We start from the raw sequence: 21,602 nt of genomic DNA, 5'->3' as shown, positions 1-21,602 counted from the left end.
AACATTTTAGCACCCGCCCAGAACATTCTGCATAGCAAAACCCTGGTAACCATTACCGGTAATTAATAAACCAATAATTTAACAACTGCAAAGCAACACTCTACCAACCACCCACAACATCCTACAACTTACATAGCAACACCCTAGCAGCCACCCAAAACATTCTACAAACTGTGTGGCAGCGCCCAAGCAACCACCAAAAACATTCTACCAACTGCATAGCAACACTCTAGCAACCACACAGAACATTCTAATAATTACATAGCAACACTTCAGCAACCCACCCAAAACATTCTACTAACTGTATTGTAAGGCCATAGCAACCACCAAAAACACACTACCAGTTGTAGCAAAAACCTGGCAACCACACAAAAAACAACCACCCTAAACATTCTACCAGTTGCATAGCACAACCCTTGTATCCATGACACCCTAGTATTGTGGCAGCCAGTTTTGTGTACATATATTTTAAATAAACATAAAATAATCACAAAAGGAAGCATTAAATGTTTTACACACACTTTAAATAATTATATTATACTTATTTATTATAGTATCAAACGTCAGGTCAGAGAACACACCTCATCACAGGTATACTGTACTTCTCAATAAAATTATATTAAAAGCAATTAATAAAAAGAAATTCAGTTCTTTTTTATTATTAATATCCAAGGTATGGAAGCTTGTTTCCACCAAGGAATAATTTTTTTTTAAAGATAATTGTGAATTTTGATCTCACAATTATGACTTTCTCACAATTTCTGAGAGAAAAGGTCATAATTGTGAGTTTATATCACGCAATTCTGAGAAAAAAAGTAATAATTGTGAGTTTATATCATGCAATTCTAAGAAAAAAAGTAATAATTGTGAGTTTATATCACGCAATTCTGAGAAAAAAAGTAATAATTGTGAGTTTATATCATGCAATTCTAAGAAAAAAAGTAATAATTGTGAGTTTATATCACGCAATTCTGAGAAAAAAGTCATAATTGTGAGTTTATATCATGCAATTCTAAGAAAAAAGTAATAATTGTGAGTTTATATCATGCAATTCTATATATATTCTGACTGTAAAATCTATTTGCTGGATCTCAACAAGAGCCTAACGCTGATCCACACCACACTCACAGTCCTAAACAATGATAATGATCCGACAAACAAAAAGCTCCTTCAGACGAGTAAAGAAAGCATTTTGAACAGTGAAAACGTACTCGGTTACTAACGTAACCTCGGTTCTCTCTAGGAGAGGGAACGAGTACTGCGTCTCATGGCCGTGCGTGCCCACGCTGCGTCGCTTCATTGACGAAAATCGCCGTGTTAGACAGCTATGCTCGTATTTATAGGCCTAGGCCACGCCTGTTTGGGCGGGAGGTGACGCAGAAGGGCGCGAAGCGTCCTCATTGGTCAGCGTCTCTGGCCTCGCATAGGCTGTGCTTTTCTGGCAGAGCAGCCAATGGGTGAGCTGTATTGCTCCGCCTAGGTTGTATGCTTCAGAAAAGCGTTTTACAATATTACAAAATTAAGGATTAATTTTAGGCTTCAATCTCGACAAAGGAATATCTTTCCCGTAGCGTTCTTTCGACGCAGTACGAGAGAACTCTACGTAAGAGAACTACTTCAACCTCAATAAATTATCATGAACAAAAAGGTTTTTCATTTTCATTTTTCATGAAGCCTGGCTGTTTGGATCGGTTGAAACAAGAATCGTATCTGACCTGATGCCTTTCAGGAAACTCATGTGACTCAGTTAGACAACTCGAGCACATACTCCGCCTGCCAATAGGAAACTGAGAACTGGGCTAAACTACATCATGAGGTCATCGTTGACATTTAGCCGGCCAGTAACCTTGCTAAAAATCTGAAGTAATATGTTTAGACATCCGACTGACAAAAAAATGTGTCTTACAGTGCAACAAAGTAATCTCTAAATGGATGGAGGAACAACTCCCTCTTGTTGTGAGACGTGGCAGGTTGGAAGTGTTTAAAGGAATAGTTCATCCAGAAATGCCATAAACAACCAGTTCACAGTCACAATGACTGTCAGGCTCTGAAAAAGACAAATATTCAAAATTCTCCTTGTCTTTTCTACACACACACACACAAAAAAAAAGTTTGCATTGAGCACATTTTAATGTTTGGGAGAACTATTGCTTTAATGTGCTGTGTAACAAACTCGAGTGCTTCTGTATGCAGGTAAAATATTGCTCTCATTAAATAATAATTTAGACAAAAAACACATCATATCATAGTAGACAGCCGGTTGGTTCTGTGCCATTGCAAAACAAATGTTGTATTAGCAGAGCATTTATTATGTATGAGTCAGAAGTTTATCAGCCTCGTTCCCTGTGATGTACTCTTTAATAATGGATTTCGTCCTCTGCCAGAAGGCCACGGGGTTCTGCGCTTGAGCCGCGGCGCTAAAAGCTCAGCGAGGGCCTCCTCATAGCGAGAGGTCTAGACCAAACACCACAGCAAACGCTTTTAAAGCATGCCAGCCAAATGGGCTTCCTTTTTAACTCCTTCGGCAGCCAATTGGGAAACGAGCCTTTTTCCTGCTCAGTTTACTAATGATAAAATTGCTGCTCTACTCGCTCAAAGGAACCCTTTGTTGGTAGGACATGATCCCGGAGGTTTCAGCAGCGTCTGTAACGCACAGGTAGACAATTGGCATATACAGGATCTGGGAGGTAAGACGCTCTTACTGACACCCGCTCGCAAGTAATAGAGTTTTAAACATCAGCGATCGGCCGTTTCCGCAAACGCCAAGGTTCAAAATAACACACAAACACAAAATACGTTATTATGGTTAAAGGTAGGGTAGGTCAGAATTGTCTAAAAAAAACTTTTATTCAAATTTGTTTAAACTGTCTTTATATACCAATGCATAATTAAAATGTAAGTACTCTGATAAAAAGAGTATAAAAATCGAGTGACTCTAGACCGTTTAATCTTCATTAAACACAGCTCATTAATTCCATTCACTCCCACCTAAAAACGGGTGCGCGACTGCGCGCACGTGGGCAGAGCCAGTAATAACGGCGGTAGTCATGGCGACGTCGAGTGACAGTCGCGCAAGCCAATCCTGTGATTCGTCCCGAATGGAAATAATGAGCTGTGTTTAATGAAGATTAAACGGTCTAGAGTCACTCGATTTTTATACTCTTTTAATCAGAGTACTTACATTTTAATTATGCATTGATATATATAGAAAGTTTAATCAAATTTGGTAAAAAGTTTTTATATAAATCCTACCTACCCTACCTTTAACTAAAACTAAAAACCATTAAAAAAATAACTACTTGAAGTAAACGTTAGCTGAAATAATATAAAATATATTTAAAAAATTATTTCAGTTCTAATTTTCTCTTAGTTAAAGGGATAGTTCACCCCCAAAAAAATGTATTCTATCATTAATTACTCACCCTAATGTCGTTCAAGACTTTCCCTCATCTTTGAAACACAAACGAAGATCTTTTTGATGAAATCTGAGAGATTTCTGTTCCTCCATTGACAGCTACGCAACTACGACTTTGACACATCAAAAAGTGAACAGATTAAATTTAGGCTTTTAATCTCATATAAACTTTCATCAACTCACACATCAGTTGTGGTAAATGGAAGCTAAAGCATGTTTACTTGACGTGCAAGAACCAATGAGGTTCGTTCTCGTGTTACGCATCACGTTTGAGCTTAAGCAATGAGGTTAATTCTTGCGTCAAGCAGGTTCGGTTGAGCTTCTGTTTATGTTCACTGATCAATGTTTATATGTGAATAAAAGTCTAAATTAAATCTGTTCATCATATAAAGCGATCTAGTCAAGAACGAACGCATCACGTTTGAGCTTCAGCAAGAACCAATGAGGTTCATTCTCATGTTACGCATCACGTTTGAGCTTCAGCAAGAACCAATGAGGTTCGTGCTCATGTTACGCATCACGTTTGAGCTTCAGCAAGAACCAATGAGGCTCGTTCTCATGTTACGCATCATGTTTGAGCTTCAGCAAGAACCAATGAGGTTCGTGCTCATGCGTCAAGCATGGTCGGTTTCAGCTTCTGTTCGCTGATCAATGTTAATATGTGGATAAAATACTAAATTAAATCTATTCATCATATAAAGCGATCGTGTCACTTCAGAAATGTTAGACTAAACCGCTCAATTCATATGGATTCGAACGAAAGTCTTACAGGTTTGGAACAACATGAGGGTAAATAATTATTTAAAAAAATTAAACTAAAAGAAAACTGTATAAAAACTGTATAGACATATTAAAAATGATAGAAAAAAAATACAAAATGAATAAACAAAACTAACATTAAAATGAAAACAAAATATAAAAATAAAATCTAATCCAAAATACTAAAAAACTATAATAGTATGTTAATGATCCTAAAATAACACTGATTTTCTCTCTCAGATTATTTATTTTCTCTCATTTTAACATTATGAATCAGCTATACATTAGCCAAACAGCTTTTAACAACCTTTGCCAAGAGCCGAAACCTATCCGCCGACAGCATCGCAAATAAAGCCAGTGTTTCCTGACAGTATCAGCAACTGGGAAAACCGACAGGTAAAGTGAACAGCGGCAGGCCTATCCTATTCCTGCACTCAACAAAACCAAGCATTTAGCCCCGTAATTTCCTGGGGTGTCTTTAAAAGGCTTTTATTTGGACGTCTTAACTAAGATTGCACGAATGACAACAGTTATGCGATTGTCCCCGGCCGGCTGGCCATTGTGAGGAGAGCGGCTTGTATTATGCAAATGCCGTCCTCCTGTTGATGGGTCTGAGCTTGTTTTTCCTTCCGTCATTAATGTCTTTGCTTACCCTGTTTTGTTCCGTTTTCTGTTTCCTTTTTTGCCCCCCTCCATCCCCGTCTCCTCTCTGGGCATGTCTTTTCTAATTAGCCAACTTAAACCCTCAGCAGGCAAGAATCCCCAAAACTATCTGAGGAGAAAAACAAGGACGCGCCAACGTCAGGCCACAAAGAGAGTGCGGTGGAGGAATTTTCATTAGAATGAAGCCTCCCAAAGGCTTAGACCCCACTGTGAGACCACAATGGCACAATGGCCTGGCTGGCGGGGCTGCAGCCCCATAACTGAAAGTGTCAGCACGCCAAAAGGCCCGATGGAGACGGATAGCAGAATGGGGGAATACAGTAGAGCTTCCTGCGAGAAAGAAAGCCGAAAAGAGGCCCCCGGAGCCCATCCTCCTCCATTCTGCCATCCCTCTTTCCTTTAAAAAAAAAAAAAACTAAAGGCACTTGCCAGCCACTAGCCCCCCAAAACATCTCTTTCCAGTCCCGCGGGGGCCATGGGAGAGGTGCCGCTTCTTTCATCAATGCCGCCTTGTTTTGGGGGGCGGCCGGAGTGAATGCCTGCGCAGGAATGGCTGGCAAAGCCCAGTGCCAAGGCTGGCCGGCCATACCGTGGAGCAGAGTGCCGCAGCCCGTTTCATATGGAAATGCACGACGCTGAACGCAGTCAATTGCTTTACAACTGACTTTGGCTCGCAGTCGTAGAGAAAGGGCCTACTGGTTCGCGAAGGCGGCTTGGCATTGGCCGCAAGTGGAAAGGAGGCAAACATAGAGTCGGAAAGCCTATTAAACCAGTCAGATCTGCACCGCTGACTCCCGTTAGAAACTTTACAATGAATTTAGCTGTATGTGAGACTGAAACATCATACAAATGATTTGCCGATTTTGAAATAATCAGCACTGGCAGATAACTGTGCCCGATTGGCATGTCCAACAGATGTGTCAAATCTATAGGCAAACATGTCAAGGTGTAAAAGAAAAATAGCATTTATTCATATAAGTTGAATCTATAAATATACTCTTTATTGTTCATTAATAGATGTTTAAAATGCATTAGTAAATGCAGAAATTAACATTAACCTATAGTTTAATAAATGCTGTAAACGTATTATGCATTTAGCAGGGTTATTATTGTTATAGTTAACTAAAACTAAGAGCATAAATCATACTTGAAATAAAATAAACATGAAGTGAAATAAAATATTAGAAAAAAAAGAAAAGAAAAAAAACGTAGGTAGTTGCCCAAGCAACATTTATCCTTTAGTTGAAGATGAAGACTAAAATAATTGAAACTAAATAAACTAAAACTTTAAAATTAATAAAAAACAATAGACATATTTTTTTTTTAAAGTAATAATAATAAAAATGACACAACAAAATGACTAAAACGTTAACTAAAATATGAACAACAACTATAATAGTATCTCGATGATACTAAAATACCACTGTATTTAGCTCGCAATTCTTAATGCATTAACTAATGTTATCGAATAACTTATTTTTAACTTTGGAATTTTTGGTTTAACTATAAATTAAATATATCACCATTTACTTTATTGGGACACAACATGAGCTGTTTTGAAAGACAGCGGAGTCCAAAACAACATTGTTATTATTAATTTTATTTGAACCATTGGAAAGTTACTACAGTGTTTTGTAGGAGTTGGCTGGTTGTAGCCACTGGTTAACCAGCTGTCTTGATGATCCACTGCTTGTTAATAGTTTAAAGAATACTTGTGTGAACAATGGATGTGCATCCTGAAGAAGACTGTGTCAAGAAGAAACACATTGATCAACACTTTTAATGATTTAGCCCAGTTTATTAAAGGTGTTTTATGCCTAACCACGTGAGTGCCTTGGAAATTGAGTTGTTTCATTTGAAATTCACCTCTCATGTATTTACTACGACATTTTTTTTAATATCCTCTTTTGCGCTGTTCACAGAAGAAAGAAAACCATACATGTTTAGAATGACATGAGTAAACGATCACAAGCTCATCATTTCTGGGTATCTCTCGTAAGATACAATGATTTGCAATGCACTCAGTCTCATGCAGTCAAACGCCAACAGCAACACACAGGCGTCTCATGTTTCTGATGGCACTGCGGCAGTGACTAATACGGCCACTGAGGGTGCTGTTTACTCTGAGAGGATTAGAAGTCTTCATTAGTGCCAACTGTGTTAACTTCTGCTCCTGTTTCTAATACAGCAGCCCTGTTGCTCAAGGACTTACACCGGAAAGGCCCAGACGCATGTGTGAGGTTTAAGGAGCACGTTGCATAACAGGAAAAATGGGATTGCGGCATTTTCTCGCTGTTCAAAATGCAGACGTCATTACTGTTTGTTTAGCTTGTTCACACATTCATATAATAAACCTACACAGCGAAATGATCACCAAACATGCATCAAGGGGACGTGCAATTCTTTCTAGAACAATCAACAAAGACAATTTGAAAGCCATAGACACATTTTCACAACCATAGCTGTAAACTTTTAGTATGTTTTAAGTTACATCCCATCAAGCAATAGCCGTCATTTCACAGGTTAACTATAGACCCGATATAGTCCGGCTATGAGTAACCCACTTCAAGCCAAAATAACCTTGAATTTAATATAAAATAGAAAAAGAATTTAAAATAACTTGCGAGATGTATGATATTCTGTCATGTAAGCAAAGATAACAGTGATTGTTTCATTTCTTTGTCATGTTCTATGTGTAGCCTGTGTGTCTATTCTTGGGCTATGGACGGTTATACGTCTATTAAATTTTCACTCACTGCCCAAACTTTGCCTTGTTTTAGCCTAGACGTCTTGACTGTGTTTGGACGGCTATTAGACGTCTTTTAAACGCAAAATTGCTAGCTGGGTTTAAAGAAGAAGAACCTAACCCTTGAACCAAACCAGAACAGCTCTGAGATGAATTACAAAAAGTGCATTGAAAGTAAAGCAAAAAAATATTTGAAAATATACTTATCTAATGCAGAATTGAAAATGGAAGTTATAAACTATGGTATATAACACATAACAGTCAAGTCAAGTCAAGTCAAGTCAAGTCAAGTCAAATTTATTTGCACAGCACTTTTTAAACAAGTGTTTTAAAGCTGTTTCACAGAAAATGTCTTCACGCCTAAGTCACATTTATCAGATGAGCTCGACGATAATATAGTTTCAGAACAGTATAAACAATCACGCAGCCGAGATTTGCTAAATAGCGGTAATGTGTATTACCGGCTAATTTGTGCGGATAAAATAGAATGTACTGTACTTATATATCCAGCTGTATAAACAGACCTGTGTGAAAATATAGTTGACATTCTGCAACGATATAAACAATCACGCAGCCAGGGTTTGCTATAGAACCGGTTTACATGAGTGTGTATGCTGAAAAATGTGGATATACTTATATATCCAACTTATTATACTGATTTGCGATTATTTACATTAATAATACATAATAATAATACAAGCCGCACATAAAGCAATATATACTATAGCAAATCTTGACTTAGTGATTGTTTTTATTGTCGCAAAATGTAATATGTGCGGCTTGTATTATCATTATTATTATGTATATTAATGTATAATCGCAAAGCAAGTTGAATATATAAGTATATCCAAATTTAAGATCAAGTTGTATACATATATTTATATATCCAACTGTTAAGATAGACCTGTGTGATAATATTGTTAACACTTTGCGACGGTATAAACAATCACACAACCAATATTTGCTCTATAGTGAATATTGCTTTATGTGAGTACACTGTAAGTATGCAGATAAAGTTGGATGTAGTCCTACTATATACAACTTTTAAAAACTTGCCAGGTGATAATATAGTTTACATTCCTCAACGATATAAAATATGGGGGTTTATTGCGAAAATAATTAAATATATAGATTATAGAGGTAGTTTAATTTCACTATGGAGGCAATGAATGGGATTTTTACTTCTGGAAACTACAGTTGCGCTTTATAAAAGAAGACCAATACAAAAGTGATGCACTTTAAAGCTTGCTGACAGTCAGGTTCAGATAAGGTCCTCTCTGTCCAGCATCAAGCTGATTTCCTCCTGTTACACATCATTCATGAGGCCCTCACTGGTCCACGTCTGATTCGGCCTATTGAATGAGATATCATTGTTCGCTTTGGCTGCACACAATAAAAAAAGACTGTGAGATGACACTGGTGAATGTGACACTGAGTGAACGCGTCCTATTAATCATTGCGATCCAAAGATGTCTAATACGTGACTAATGATAGTAGCTTTTGAAAAAAACAAGTTATGAATCGCCAGCATCATCACATTCGCAGGCAATGAGTAACACACGGCTGTAAATAATAATTTATACTGAACGGTTTCACAAGTTGGTTAATAAACAAACACCATGAGATGAGGCGTCAAAACCGTTTAAATTGTGCCAACTCAAAGCTTTTTTTAAAGAAGTCCAAGTTTAAAATAAAATGCATCATGTAAAACAAGGTAATAAGTAACTACCTTTTTGAGACCTTTGACCCCTGGGTTTGAAACTGAGAGCCCGAGGAACCAACAGGAAGTGAAGCTCAGCGGATTAGAGAAAGTAACCTGTCCCCCTCCATCGAGACCCTTTTGGTCATTTCCTCCGAAACACATGCTGAATAAAGCTGGATTACAGGAACTCATTCCTGGCTCGCATTTCTGAGGAGATCAATCAAGGCTACGGCCACAAATTTAAGCCTGATACATAGCAGTATGAATTCCCAAAAGACTGTGAGAAGATGCGATTTTGACACCTCGAGGTCACAATACATTAAATTCAATCATCTGGTTTTAATGCAGGCAGCTCAACTTTTTTGAATGCAAACATCCTAATTCACCCTATTAACAAAATTGGCAAATGAACACAGAGAATCTACAGTGATTTAGACTCAATGAAGTCATCCTAAGCTAATTTTCACTAGAGTGTCGAAGCAAGCAATGGTCATCTTGAGCGGCAGCTGCAGAGTAATTAGTTGCTTGATTCACATAAGAAGCTTACATGCTAAGGGTTGGTCAAAAAGAAAGCAGATTACAATTCGAGAAGCTCTAGCCATGCAACCACACTTTAGCACCAGAGGAACTGTTGGCCTGTCAACTGATTAACCGACTGCAATGCAGCAAAACGCACGGCTCAAACTCCACAGCAGACTGTTTAAGTCTTTTTAGAAACAGGCCCGAGCGCTGAAATGTGTGTGAATTTGCTTTGTACCAGCAGCTTGGGGTCTGCTAGAGATTGTCTTCAAGTCACATGCTCGTCTCTGTTACCTAGCAACGCCAAAGCCCATGCAAAAGTTCTAAGAGAACCTCAAATCTGTCTGAGGGAGGCTTTGTGCGACAATTCCATTTGGAACTTTTTTTAAATACACTTATCACGTATAGTGTTTGTTTTCACGATTCTGACTTTGCTTTGAGCGAAAAGCCGTTCATTCTAGTATGCATAAATAACAATGCCGTTAGATTACACCGTTATTCCCAGGAATAAATAAGCGATTGTTTATTTTCAGTGAGAATCTAAGAGTAGCTACATTTCCCCACTTGAAGCACAATTAAACCAGAACACTTGTGATATTCTGCGGAGTAACTTGCTCGTTATGTCTATTGTTAGAAATTATACGCACTAAATCATATCTAAAACAAATATGATACGAGATAAGTTAATAAAAGTAGCAACGTACCTTGGCAATCGCAATGAAGAGCACATAAAGTTATAATGAGGAGTAGTTGTAGGTGCATCGTGACGCACGGTCCCGGCTGGTGTGTCCAGCCCCTCATGAAGCCGGACAGATGGAGCTCTTGGGACTGAGATGCAGTGAAGTGGCTCTTACTCACTTGTCCCGGGCTGATGAAAAAGGGCGTGCACATGACGCTCGCTCCCCCTCAGCTCGACCCACAGGATCAAATCCTTCACTGGCTCCCAGCAACCTGTTGAGCTCATTGACGAGCCTACATAATGTGTGGATTGCGAAACAGTCACAGTATGAGAACTATTTGGGTTCATTGAAAAATACCGCTTCAAAATGTAATTTTTATCTTTTAAAAACTGATGCAATACATATTTCTGAGTAATGAACAATGTGTTTAAACAAAGTGTCAGTTGCTAAATAACATTTCAAAGTGTTTATTTCCTTTTCATTTTTTTTTTTTTTTTTTTTTACTGTTTTTATGTCAGGCGGTACAACCTGTTACAGTGTAACATTTGAGTACTGAGAAAACTACATGTAGGCAACTTACTATGGGGTTAGGGTAGGATTAGAGTTTGGTTTAGGGTTAGTTGCATGTAATTATGGCTAATTTATAGTTATTACTATAGAAAAAACATATAACGTGTGTAACTATTCGTTAAATAAATAATAATAAACTCGCGCATTAACACAACACGCATGCGCACTTGTTCAAGAGAGCACAGCGACGCATGCGTGTTGCGTGAACGCGTGTTGGAGATTAATATTTTGTAAATAAATTGGTAAATTATTCTTATTATTTCTCCCCAAACAAAGCACCCAGGCGCTTCATAAAACTGAAGTTAAGCCACTTGAGTCACAAGGATTAGCCTACTTTAATGATGTCTTTCTGGGGCTTGAAAGTGGTAGTTGCATATCTGTCTAGCTGTCAATGATGGGACATAAATCTCGTTAAAAATACCTTCATTTGTGTTCTGAAGATGAATGTCTTAAGGGTTTGGAAAGACATGAGGGCGAGTAATTAAGCTGGTTATCAGCCACCTAATGACCAGCTTGCAACAGTTAATGACTTGCTTAAACCAGTTAGAAAACTAACTATGTTACAAAAGACAGCTACCATCTTAACCTGGATTCTCCTGAAGGGATAACAGGCATCAACCAACATTTGGCAAAGGACATTAAAAGAAAGAAGAAGAAAAAAAAACATGGTCTACCACTTCCTTAAACAAATTAATTTAGACTTAAGAATTAGAACAACTTTGTTTTAATTTGTGTTTCTAATATAGCCTATACTGCAACAGGCTAAATTATTATTCATTATAATAATGCATAACCCCAAGACCGAGCACAAGTTCAAAAGTTCTCAATAGGCTGAGTAGGTCATTTCAGCTTTGTAGCCAAGACTAAAATAATGCAGAACACTGTTTTAAATGTGTTACTTAAGGTCAGCAGGTTTCTATAGGGAGTCACTCAGTCAAGTCAAAGATCTCATGCTTGGCTAATAGGTGATTCTTTTGCGCCAAAACTAAGTAGTTGCAGATTTGGTGTATGAAAGTGAGTCTTTTATGTGCAAAACTTTTAATGTGATTCTCACTTTTAAATTAATGAGCTCACACTGAGGAAAAAAACAACATTGAACCAGCCTAAGATGTTTTGAAGATCTTAGCTGGCCTCTCAGTCTGACCTGAATGGTGCTCAAAACCACTATAAAAACCACTGTAAAAACAACAACCAAGTTCCAGCAAACCAGTTTAAGCAGCTACAACTGAAATGCATAACTTAAAGCTAATCAAAATCATTCCTTAAAAATAATTATTTGTTATTTACCCATCTTATTAACCTAAAGCAAAAGTGTAAAACAAAAATTCGGTTACACTTTATTTTAAGGTGTCATTGTAATTATAGCCTGTATTAAAGTACTGAGAAATATTAATTAGCAAAATATACTTACTATGGGGTTAGGGTAGGATTAAGGTTTTGGTTGTGGGTTAGTTGCATGTAATTATGCATAATTTACTGTATTTACTATGGTAAGTACATCATGTAACGTAACAAGGACACTAAAATAAAGTGTTACCAACCGAACCAGTATCTTCAAACACTACACTCAAAGAAGAGTCATGGCGACATCTAGTGCTAATACTCGAGCACTACACCTGTATTTATTAATTTTTGCTTAACCTGAGGGGGGAAACACTAAATAGACATTTCTGGATCAACAGTGCGACACGCACTGCAAGTCGAATTTTGAAATACTGAATTGCATTCTCAAATTTATAAGAGGAAAAACACGCGAAATAATCGCGACAGAATTCGACTGTTGCTAGGGGCAACCGGCGAAACTTTGTATAGCCACCAACCGTCGGATTGCTGCGGCTCATTGCGGTTGAGACGCCTTTGTGAAGAAACCTGTTTTTTTCTTCTTCTTCTTCTGCAACACACAACCTTGAAAGATTCAACATGACATCTCCTCGGACAATCCAAATAGACCTTAAAACGATGATCATAGACACTAAACAGGTACGTTTGAGAGCGCGTGACGTTCATACAAAACGCCCATTTCAGCAACTGACACGCATTATTATCTCTGTATTTATGATCGATTAGCGACTGTATTGATTTTGTATTTGTGATACAATCGCAGTTTGAACCATAATTCTCTCAAGCAATAACAAAGCAACTGGTGGTGCATTTCATTGCGGAACGATGTCGTATTTTGTAATTTAGATTTTACGTCATTTTTGTAATCATTATTATGAATATAATCACTTGAATTTAAGGTTTTGCTTCATAATATCTGAGACATCATACTCAACTTGCAGTTTGTGAGCTTTTAAAACCAGTAGTCGTCAGTAGAGAAAACATATCGGGGCTAGTTGTCACATTTTTACACCAGTGAATATTTTTCATTGGTTTATGTTATATTTTATATGGTTTTTCCTCTTCGATTCAGTTTCGGTGACACACACACATTGAAGACTTGGAAGATTCCCAGAGATAACGTTATTACTCGAGGGGAAAAAAACAATTAATATATAACAAACATTGACCTTTTGTGATAAAATGCCTTAGTGGCGTCACAAAAATAAATTGCATAATGCATAAAGCAAGCAGAAATGTATAGTGTAACTTACAAAAATACCAAACTATTGTTTTGGCTAATAAATATTATACTGTAAGTAACATAATACTTAGCCTATATATTTAAAACACGTGACAACTTGCCCCAACAACCTGTCATTTAAAATCTGCCATCATAGCCTAGCTATAATTTGACTCTTGCTTGCCTTGTGTATTCCAGTGTGGTTTTATTGTGTTCAATAGACTGATTGTGGCGTATTGTGTTCAATAAAACCAGGTGATGCTCAGGTCACTAGTGCTTTGTGGTGAAGTTTCGAAACCTTTGTGAATCTTTTGTTTCGAACCAGTGATTCGGAGCTCGTATCAAAGTCACGTGATCAAAGTCAGTAAAGGCTTCGTGACGTCATAACTGTTTAGACATTTCAATGGCTCGCCGCTAGGAGCGATTAGCCGAGTTTATACATTTTGTCGACACATTTGTATAATAAAAAGGAAGAATTTAAGTCAATTGTCTGTTTTGGGCCTAAAGCTCTCCATAAAAAACAAGAACAATTTAATAACAACCATTTAATAAAATAACACATATTATACCGAAACTTCATATTTAATGGTATTAGATTATTTGTTAATTGTATTTAATATGTTACACTTTCAATAAAACATTTGCAATTGGTTTATAAAATGTTATGGCTGAGTTTTCGTACTGACCAGCAGGCGTCACCAGCGTCTGGCGTTCCGAGAGCTTCAAAACAGTTTTGGTTCAATTGATTCAATGTTTCGAAAAGATCCGTTTCTCCCATCTCTACAGGTCACAAGAAAGGAGGGAATTTTATTTTTCCTATTAAAAATAATTATAATAGTAAATAAGGGTAGATATAAAACATAAAAATAAAAACATTAGTAATGAGACCTAAACAAAGATACCCATAGTTATTATTACATTAGCACACAACTGTGTCAATAATAGTAGCAAAGAGATGTGAACAGTTGGGTGTGACCCTCCCTCCCTCCCATTTACTGCTGGACTGGCAGAAAGGTGGATCCACAATGGGTGCTTCTCATTTCTAATTTGTGCATCCTCGTTTCCTTTCCTCGCTTCTTGTCCTTGTGTCTCACATCCATGGAAACTCTTCAGTCACACTTTCCTAATACCAGAGCTGAATTATACTCTGGTAAATCTGTTATAATACAATAAGTGTACACACAAACACACACACAGAACTCTCTTCACATACATATTTATTTGAAATATATATATACTGGTTGCGGCTCCTGGTTCCTTTTTGTTTGACACCCTGAGAATATTCTTACAAAAACACATCTCTTCGCTTCAGAAGGCCTTTATTAACCTCCTAGATTTTTTTGGGGCTTTAAAATCTATTTTTAGGTTCTATTCACTCCCATTATAAAGCTTGGAAGAGCCAGGATATTATTTAATATAACTCAGATTGTTTTGGCTGATAGAAGAAAGTCATATATGGGTGAACTAACCCTTTAATTAATCTTTCCTATAAGGATATGGACGATGTGCACCAAGCCCTGGAGAAACTCCGAAGTCTCTCCCAGGAAGAGAGGACAGAGGCAGAAGTGCTGCGTTCACGAATCGACGAGCAGTCTACTCTCATCTGCATCCTGAAACAGAGAGCGGACGAGATGCTCCTGCGCTGTCAGGCTCTAGAGAAGATCAACACAGAGCTGGAGAACCTGAGAGCCAACGTGCAGGTGGAGCTGGAGAACGAGAGGAAGAAATCGGCACTGCTGGAGCAGAGATTCATGCACCTGGCCTCCAACCACAGAGAGCTCATCAACTTCAAGAACGAGTACAAAAGTCAGAATGCCAAGCTGAAGAAAGAGAACGAGAGAGTCATAAAGGAAAATGAAACGCTTTTCAGCGAGCAAGTGCAAGAAAAAGAGGAGACGATCCTCAAACTGACCCAAGAGCTCAAGGACTTGGCAGAGCAACATAAGATACTAGAGACGGAGTATCAGTAAGAAATTGTTCACAGTTTTAATCTGTTTTGAAAGTAAAAACATCATTGGTCATTTTCTCAATAGTGAAACAAACACAAATATATTTTTAATGATAACTTCACTATAAAGAGGCAATATTGTGCTCTTTCACAGTCTTTTCATGCTTGAAATGTTCAAAAACATAATTTTTCACACATTTGACATTCCTGCAGCTCCTGTCTTCCCAGTCTGTCAGTAACACTCGGTTTAGTTTCTGTCTCAATCAAGCCTCTCCTTCTGAACAGCACAATGTTCTCTGATTGGTCATTTGGACCAGTGTGTTGTGATTGGTCAGCCGCTTCCAGCATGTTTCTGAAACACACTACTAACTCAGCTCAACTCAACCAAGTCTCGCCCCTTTTTTTGCATATGCATTAGGCGGGAATTATTTAAATGAGGAATATAGGCCCTATGCACAGCTGCACTACTTCCTGAACTTAAGCAGGGTCCTTTGTTTCCTGTCTGCCAGGATTGGCCAAACTGATTAATCCAGGTGTGTCTGACCAACAACAATAATAACTCCTGCTGGAGGGACTTTGAAAACGTTGCATTTTTCACGCTCAAAAAGCAACAATACACACTAAAAAAAAAAGTAGAAAACGTGAAAAAGCACAATAGGACAATTATATTACAATTATAAAAAAAAATATTGCTAAATTCCTGGTAAAACTACACTAACATAGATATTCATAAAAACTTCAGTAACATAGATATTCATAATCCTAAAGAGAGATCCACCTTTGTCTTGTTTTACAATTTTCTTATATTCTTGCTTTTTAGTACAATTTATTGATTTTTTTTTTTATGCATATGGAGAAATGAATGGGAAATATATTTCCAGAACTATGGCCGTTGAAAATGTGGACTATCATTGTTTACTTTATATCATATCATAAGTAAAACAAGTACATTAGTCAGTAATCTGTATTATCCCAACAGGGAGAAAACGACAGGTTTCCAGATTAAACTGAAAGAACTGATCAACCTCCATCAGATCAAAGAGGCGTCTCTGAAGAACGAACTGAGCGACACACAGAAACAGCTGAAGAACGCTGTAGAGATGTGTGCAGGTACGCATCCAGGAGTTTACCAAAACTAACTATTCTAGGAATAAGAATCACAATTGTAATTTTTGCAGATCAAAACAAGTCAAACAGCGTTTAAAATGGTGGTTCTCAACTGGTGGATCACAGCCCAAAAAGCAGGTCTTTTCTGATAGGCTTGTGGGAAAAATGACAACAAGATCAAATATTAAAATGCAACTAACAAAATCATGTTAGTTTAAGAAAACAATAAGGCATATCAACTTCTTATTAATGAGAAAATATGAGAAATATTTGTTGTTGAAATCAAAGTTTGTGCATCTAATCAAACTCTACAGTGTTCGGTTTAAATTTATATAATAAAACAATTAATTAATGTCAGAAACAAATTGAGTTGAGAAACACTAATTTAGATGTGGGCAAACCCTGAGCTTGAACACTTGTCTCTTAACTAGTTCTAACTGGCACACTGTTAAACACCTCACACATTTCTTTCTGACAGAGTTGGATCTCAAACTAAGACAAACAAAGGAAAAAGAATCAACGAGAGAGACAGACACCCAGGAGAGACTGGAGAAACTCATGAAGGAAAAGGATGAGCTAGTTGATCTCTCTTTACAGCGGGGAAAAGTTATTCTGGTAAGATTCGACATGAAACATTACTTCACTGTATATTTTCAGATTGAGACGTTATGATTTCAATGCAACGTGTTACAGGACAAGCAATCTGAAATCCAGGAGCTGGAGAGAAAAAGGCATGAAGCGGAGAAAAGCAGACTAGAGGCAGAGAACAGGTATGAATCTCAAAACACATTTTTAATCCGTCTATAAAGATTTGTATTCTTAATCAATGGACTTTAAAGGCCAGGACACACTAATGTTGGGCTGTTTTGAGCGTGAGTGTGTGTGTTCCTCACCGCTGTCTGGGTTTTTTGGGCCGATCCAGCATGTTGAATCTGTGTCGTGAAAGAGAGAATTTTGATTGGCTGTTCAGCTTAGCGAATGAGTCAGTGCACGAGAATAAAAGTGAAAGCGAGCAAATAAGTCAAGACTGCACAGACAGAAGGCAGTTATAATTTTACATCATCTTACCCGAGCATTCGAATATTTTCTGAATAACATGAGCCGACTGGAAATTGAAAATAAAACGATGCATTATTGGCTCAGTTTGTCTTGGTCATGTTTTTTTCATCAGGTTTGAAAAGGAAGCATCAGCCGTGAAGAGCGAGTTAAGGGTGAAGGAACTACAGGATGCCTTAGAGAGGGCAGAGGACACCTGCAATGAGTTGAAAAAGGTCTGTTAAAAAAATCCTGTATGTACATTGGACATTTTGGTGTCGAAGGCATCTCAATGTTTTTACATCTCACACTTTTTAGGCGTTTGAGGCATTTAAAAAGCACAGCAGTGAAATGCTTGAAAAGGAGAAGGATTTAAACTGCAAACTTCGCCACATGGTCATCTGAGCCATCCATCCCATTTCCAGTGCATTTCTACCATAAAAGTCAGTCATTATAAAGCTAAACTCATTCACTGACAGCTGAGCTGGATCATCGCACTTGGATTGGTTGTATATAATGAACCAGAAGACAAGGATGAAGTGAGATTTTTCTTAAGAGAACGTCTTCCATTAGTAGAGAGTAGTGTAATGTCCTTCTGTGAGGAGGAAAAAGTGGATTTGTTGATAGTTCGCAAATAGCTTGTTTTGGCAGAACTGTGATTCTATGAAATAAAAAAAAAAAAAATTAAACTTCACCTGTGATTTAATCGCATACTGTAGGTTCTTGATGGCAGAGCTGTCGTGAATATTAGAGAATCGCCTGAACATGATTATTTGAGAAATCACTGATCATTGTAGGCTTTGAATTCCAATCAAATATTGCCTTCAAATAAAGGAATTTTAAACAAATTTGGAATGTTTTGAATGGAATTTTAAACCTTTCTTTAGCTCTCTCCGACCAAGAAGATTACATCTTATAATTCTTATCAGATAGAGTTAGAATGTTCAAAATTAAAGGAAAGGTTTGGCCCAAAAAAGAGCATTTTCATTATTTACTACTCTCCCTGATGTTGCTATAACACAAAAAAATATGGTTACACTTTATTTAGATGGTCCACTTTAGACATTCAACTAATTATAACTAACTTTGCAGTTACATGTCAACTAACTCTCATTAGAGCATTAGTAGACTGTTGGGTTCAGGGTTTGGGTTAGTAGAGAAGTTGACATGTGGTTGCAAAGTTACTTATAGTCATTATAATGTCTGTTGGGGAGCATCTGAATAAAGCGTTAGCAGATATTAAGCAGACAGTCTACTAATACTCTAATGAGAGTTAGTTGACATGTAGTTGCCAAGTTACTTATAGTGTTACTTCTAGAATTTCTAAAGTGGACCATTGAAATAAAGTTGTATTTTGAAATAAAATATGTATTTTGGAGAGAAAAAAAAAGTCTATACAGTAAAAATCATGGACTCCAATGTTGTTTGGATTTCATCGTCTTCAATATACTTTTGTTCTTCAGACGAAAGAAATACATCTGCGTAATTTCAAACATTTGGAACAAACTGAAAAATTAAATCATCATGCCATTTTAATCATCATGCCAGCTCATCTGATGCTCATCTGTATATGCAATAAATTGAACTCTTCTATATGTAGCCTCATTCCTGAGAAGATACAATCATTCAACTGTGTAGTAAAAGCTCTCAAGCCATATTGCACTTAGAAGTGTAATGTTCACCTTCCAGTTTCTACCAGCACTTGAAGTCATGCTTTGGTTCACCCTGTATCCCTCCATGAAACTGCACTTCTGTCCAGATAACAACAACAACATATCTTTTGCATTTGCAAAGTTTGTCAGCACAAAATTACAGTATTCTGCTAAAGTTTGTCACATTGACGTGCTCTTTGTAATTTTTAGTGTGGTAATTTTAGCATCATTCCTGAACTAATATGTGATCAGATAAAAGGTAGTTAGCATAATTGTATATGGTCATCTGGTTTGCATCTGTATATATGTTTTAGAGCATCTGGATGATTTATAGATGTTCATCCCTGATAGCATGTTAAGTTAACTAGTCAAAGACACATTTTAATTGCATCTTGCATTGCATTTAACGATTAAATATATTTTAGTCCTAAGTTGGGTATATTTAGTCATGAAGCAGAGCTCTTTTTTTTCCAAAACGATGGTCCTTCTGTGGGATGTGAACCCTGAGACTAGCTCAGATCTTTAACCTCTAAGGTTAGGTATGCAAGTGGCATGTCCTTATATCATCTGAGTGAGTTTTAATGACTGTGAGGTTGCGGTCAAAACGCTGGATTCCTTTGTGTTCTCGTAACTGCATGTTGTCGTAGTCCGTATCACCATTTCATACATCACATCAAGTTGAGGCAAGTTTGCGTCCGTGCCATAACTGACCAATGTACGCATCTGACCTGGTCGGCGGTTCATAACCCAAATGCCATGACAATCTTTTTCCTCAGAAGTGCTGTGAATATTGGAATTGCCTTATATGGGAATCACTGGAATGGTGTGAATGACCCTGTTTCTGTGACCTCTTGTTTTTTACTAGTTGTAATTCTTTCCAAAAATACTGATGTAGAGAGGACTTGACTGTTAAGATCATTTATTTTAGATGATATGTAAAGCATTTCAAGTATGAATAAAAACTATATGAAAGCACAACTTTTCGTGATTGTTTGTGATCCTCCATCGTAAGCTATCTCTCCAATCAAGAACATCCCTGCTGGAGAATAAACACATCTTAAAACGGCCTAAGCTGGTGAGTTGGTCTGGTGGCTGATTTTAGAGAAGTTTTGAGCACTTTCCAGGCTTGGTCAGACTGTGAGACCAGCAAACCAGACAGGTTTAAGCCTTTTTTCCAGCACCAGATCAGATTTTACTACAAAATTATTTTAAAAATCACATTGTAACAATGACATAAGCATGGACTGATGCCAAAGTATTCCAGATAAATACTCAAAGTATTAAAACAACTTAATTTTCTTAGTAGTATGTAACTTTCAAAATTAAAATTAAAACAGATAAAAGGACTGATTTAGTGTAGCAAGGCCCTTTATTTTGTCGTATTGCTTTTTTTGGGGTAATGTCTAAATAGTGGGAAATTATTTTACAAATGTGAAAAAATTCACGACTAGTAAACATAAAAGCTGCTATAATATTTCTCATTTCTCTTTATATTGTGCAAACTCTTTATATTGCCACTCGTTCAAGATGTTTTTTAATTAACTTATTAACATCAATTTTAGATCTGAAGAAGTCATATAGTGATCTCAGTAACATCAATTTGAATTGAATAATCCTTACACATTTTAATTGAATAATTGATTAAGGATTGTTCAATTATTTAATTCAAATAAGGATTATTCAATTTGATGGAATTTTAATTGAAATGCGAAAATCGTAAACTTTTTTTGTAACAGTTTTTATAAATCTTTGTTGACGTTAGTTAATAAAAATACAAGTGTTCTTTGTTAGTTCATGTTATCCATTAAATCATTTTACAGAAACTACCTTTGATCTCGCATATTAGTAAATGCTGAAATTAACATTAACAAAGATTAATAAGTGCTTTAGCTGTTTATCATTGTTAGTTCATGTTAACAAATGAAACCTTATTTTAAAGTGTTACAACCCTCAACGCAATCCGTTCTTGTTGCCACATAATAACTACCTTTAACTGTTGAAGCCGCTACTATTTCCAAATTTCCAACTTGTAATTATGAGCTTGACAAAGCTGTGATGGTTTTTACTAGTCGGAAACTCATAATTATAGTAATTCTGACTATGGATGCAGCAAAAATACACAAATTGGGTAAAACAAGGAACGTACAAATAATCATTCCAGGACAGGGGGGGGGGGGGGGAAGTAATAAAGCAACAAAGTCATACTTAAGGTGAGCATAATCATGTGACAGACCTATAATAGA

At 37.0% G+C, this 21,602-nt stretch overlaps 2 protein-coding genes across 2 annotated transcripts in view; one reads left to right on the top strand and one right to left on the bottom strand.

Annotated features, from left to right (window-relative positions):
* Nucleotides 1-10,566, bottom strand: part of lrp2a (low density lipoprotein receptor-related protein 2a) — a gene marked incomplete at its 5' end in the record, with an annotated part of 105,124 nt that extends 94,558 nt beyond the window's left edge. The window contains one exon of the mRNA XM_079618450.1: nucleotides 10,509-10,566. Within this exon, the coding sequence (XP_079474576.1) occupies nucleotides 10,509-10,566 (58 nt within the window). The remainder of the gene's footprint in view (nucleotides 1-10,508) is intronic.
* Nucleotides 10,567-12,717: 2,151 nt separating this feature from the next.
* Nucleotides 12,718-20,335, top strand: LOC307001718 (coiled-coil domain-containing protein 89). Its single transcript, XM_079618551.1, has 7 exons — nucleotides 12,718-13,034; nucleotides 15,111-15,583; nucleotides 16,545-16,675; nucleotides 17,151-17,287; nucleotides 17,366-17,442; nucleotides 17,844-17,943; nucleotides 18,026-20,335. Exons 1-7 carry the CDS (start codon nucleotides 12,975-12,977, stop codon nucleotides 18,110-18,112), a joined length of 1,065 nt encoding a protein of 354 aa, XP_079474677.1. The 5' UTR covers nucleotides 12,718-12,974; the 3' UTR covers nucleotides 18,113-20,335.
* The last annotated feature ends 1,267 nt before the right edge of the window (nucleotides 20,336-21,602 follow it).

The sequence above is a fragment of the Phoxinus phoxinus genome (genome assembly GCF_949152265.1).
Source record: "Phoxinus phoxinus genome assembly, chromosome: 7".
In the NCBI taxonomy this organism is placed as follows: Eukaryota; Metazoa; Chordata; class Actinopteri; order Cypriniformes; family Leuciscidae; genus Phoxinus; species Phoxinus phoxinus.
The sequence above is the reverse complement of the archived record's forward strand: the minus strand, read 5'-3'. Positions and strand labels throughout refer to the sequence as shown.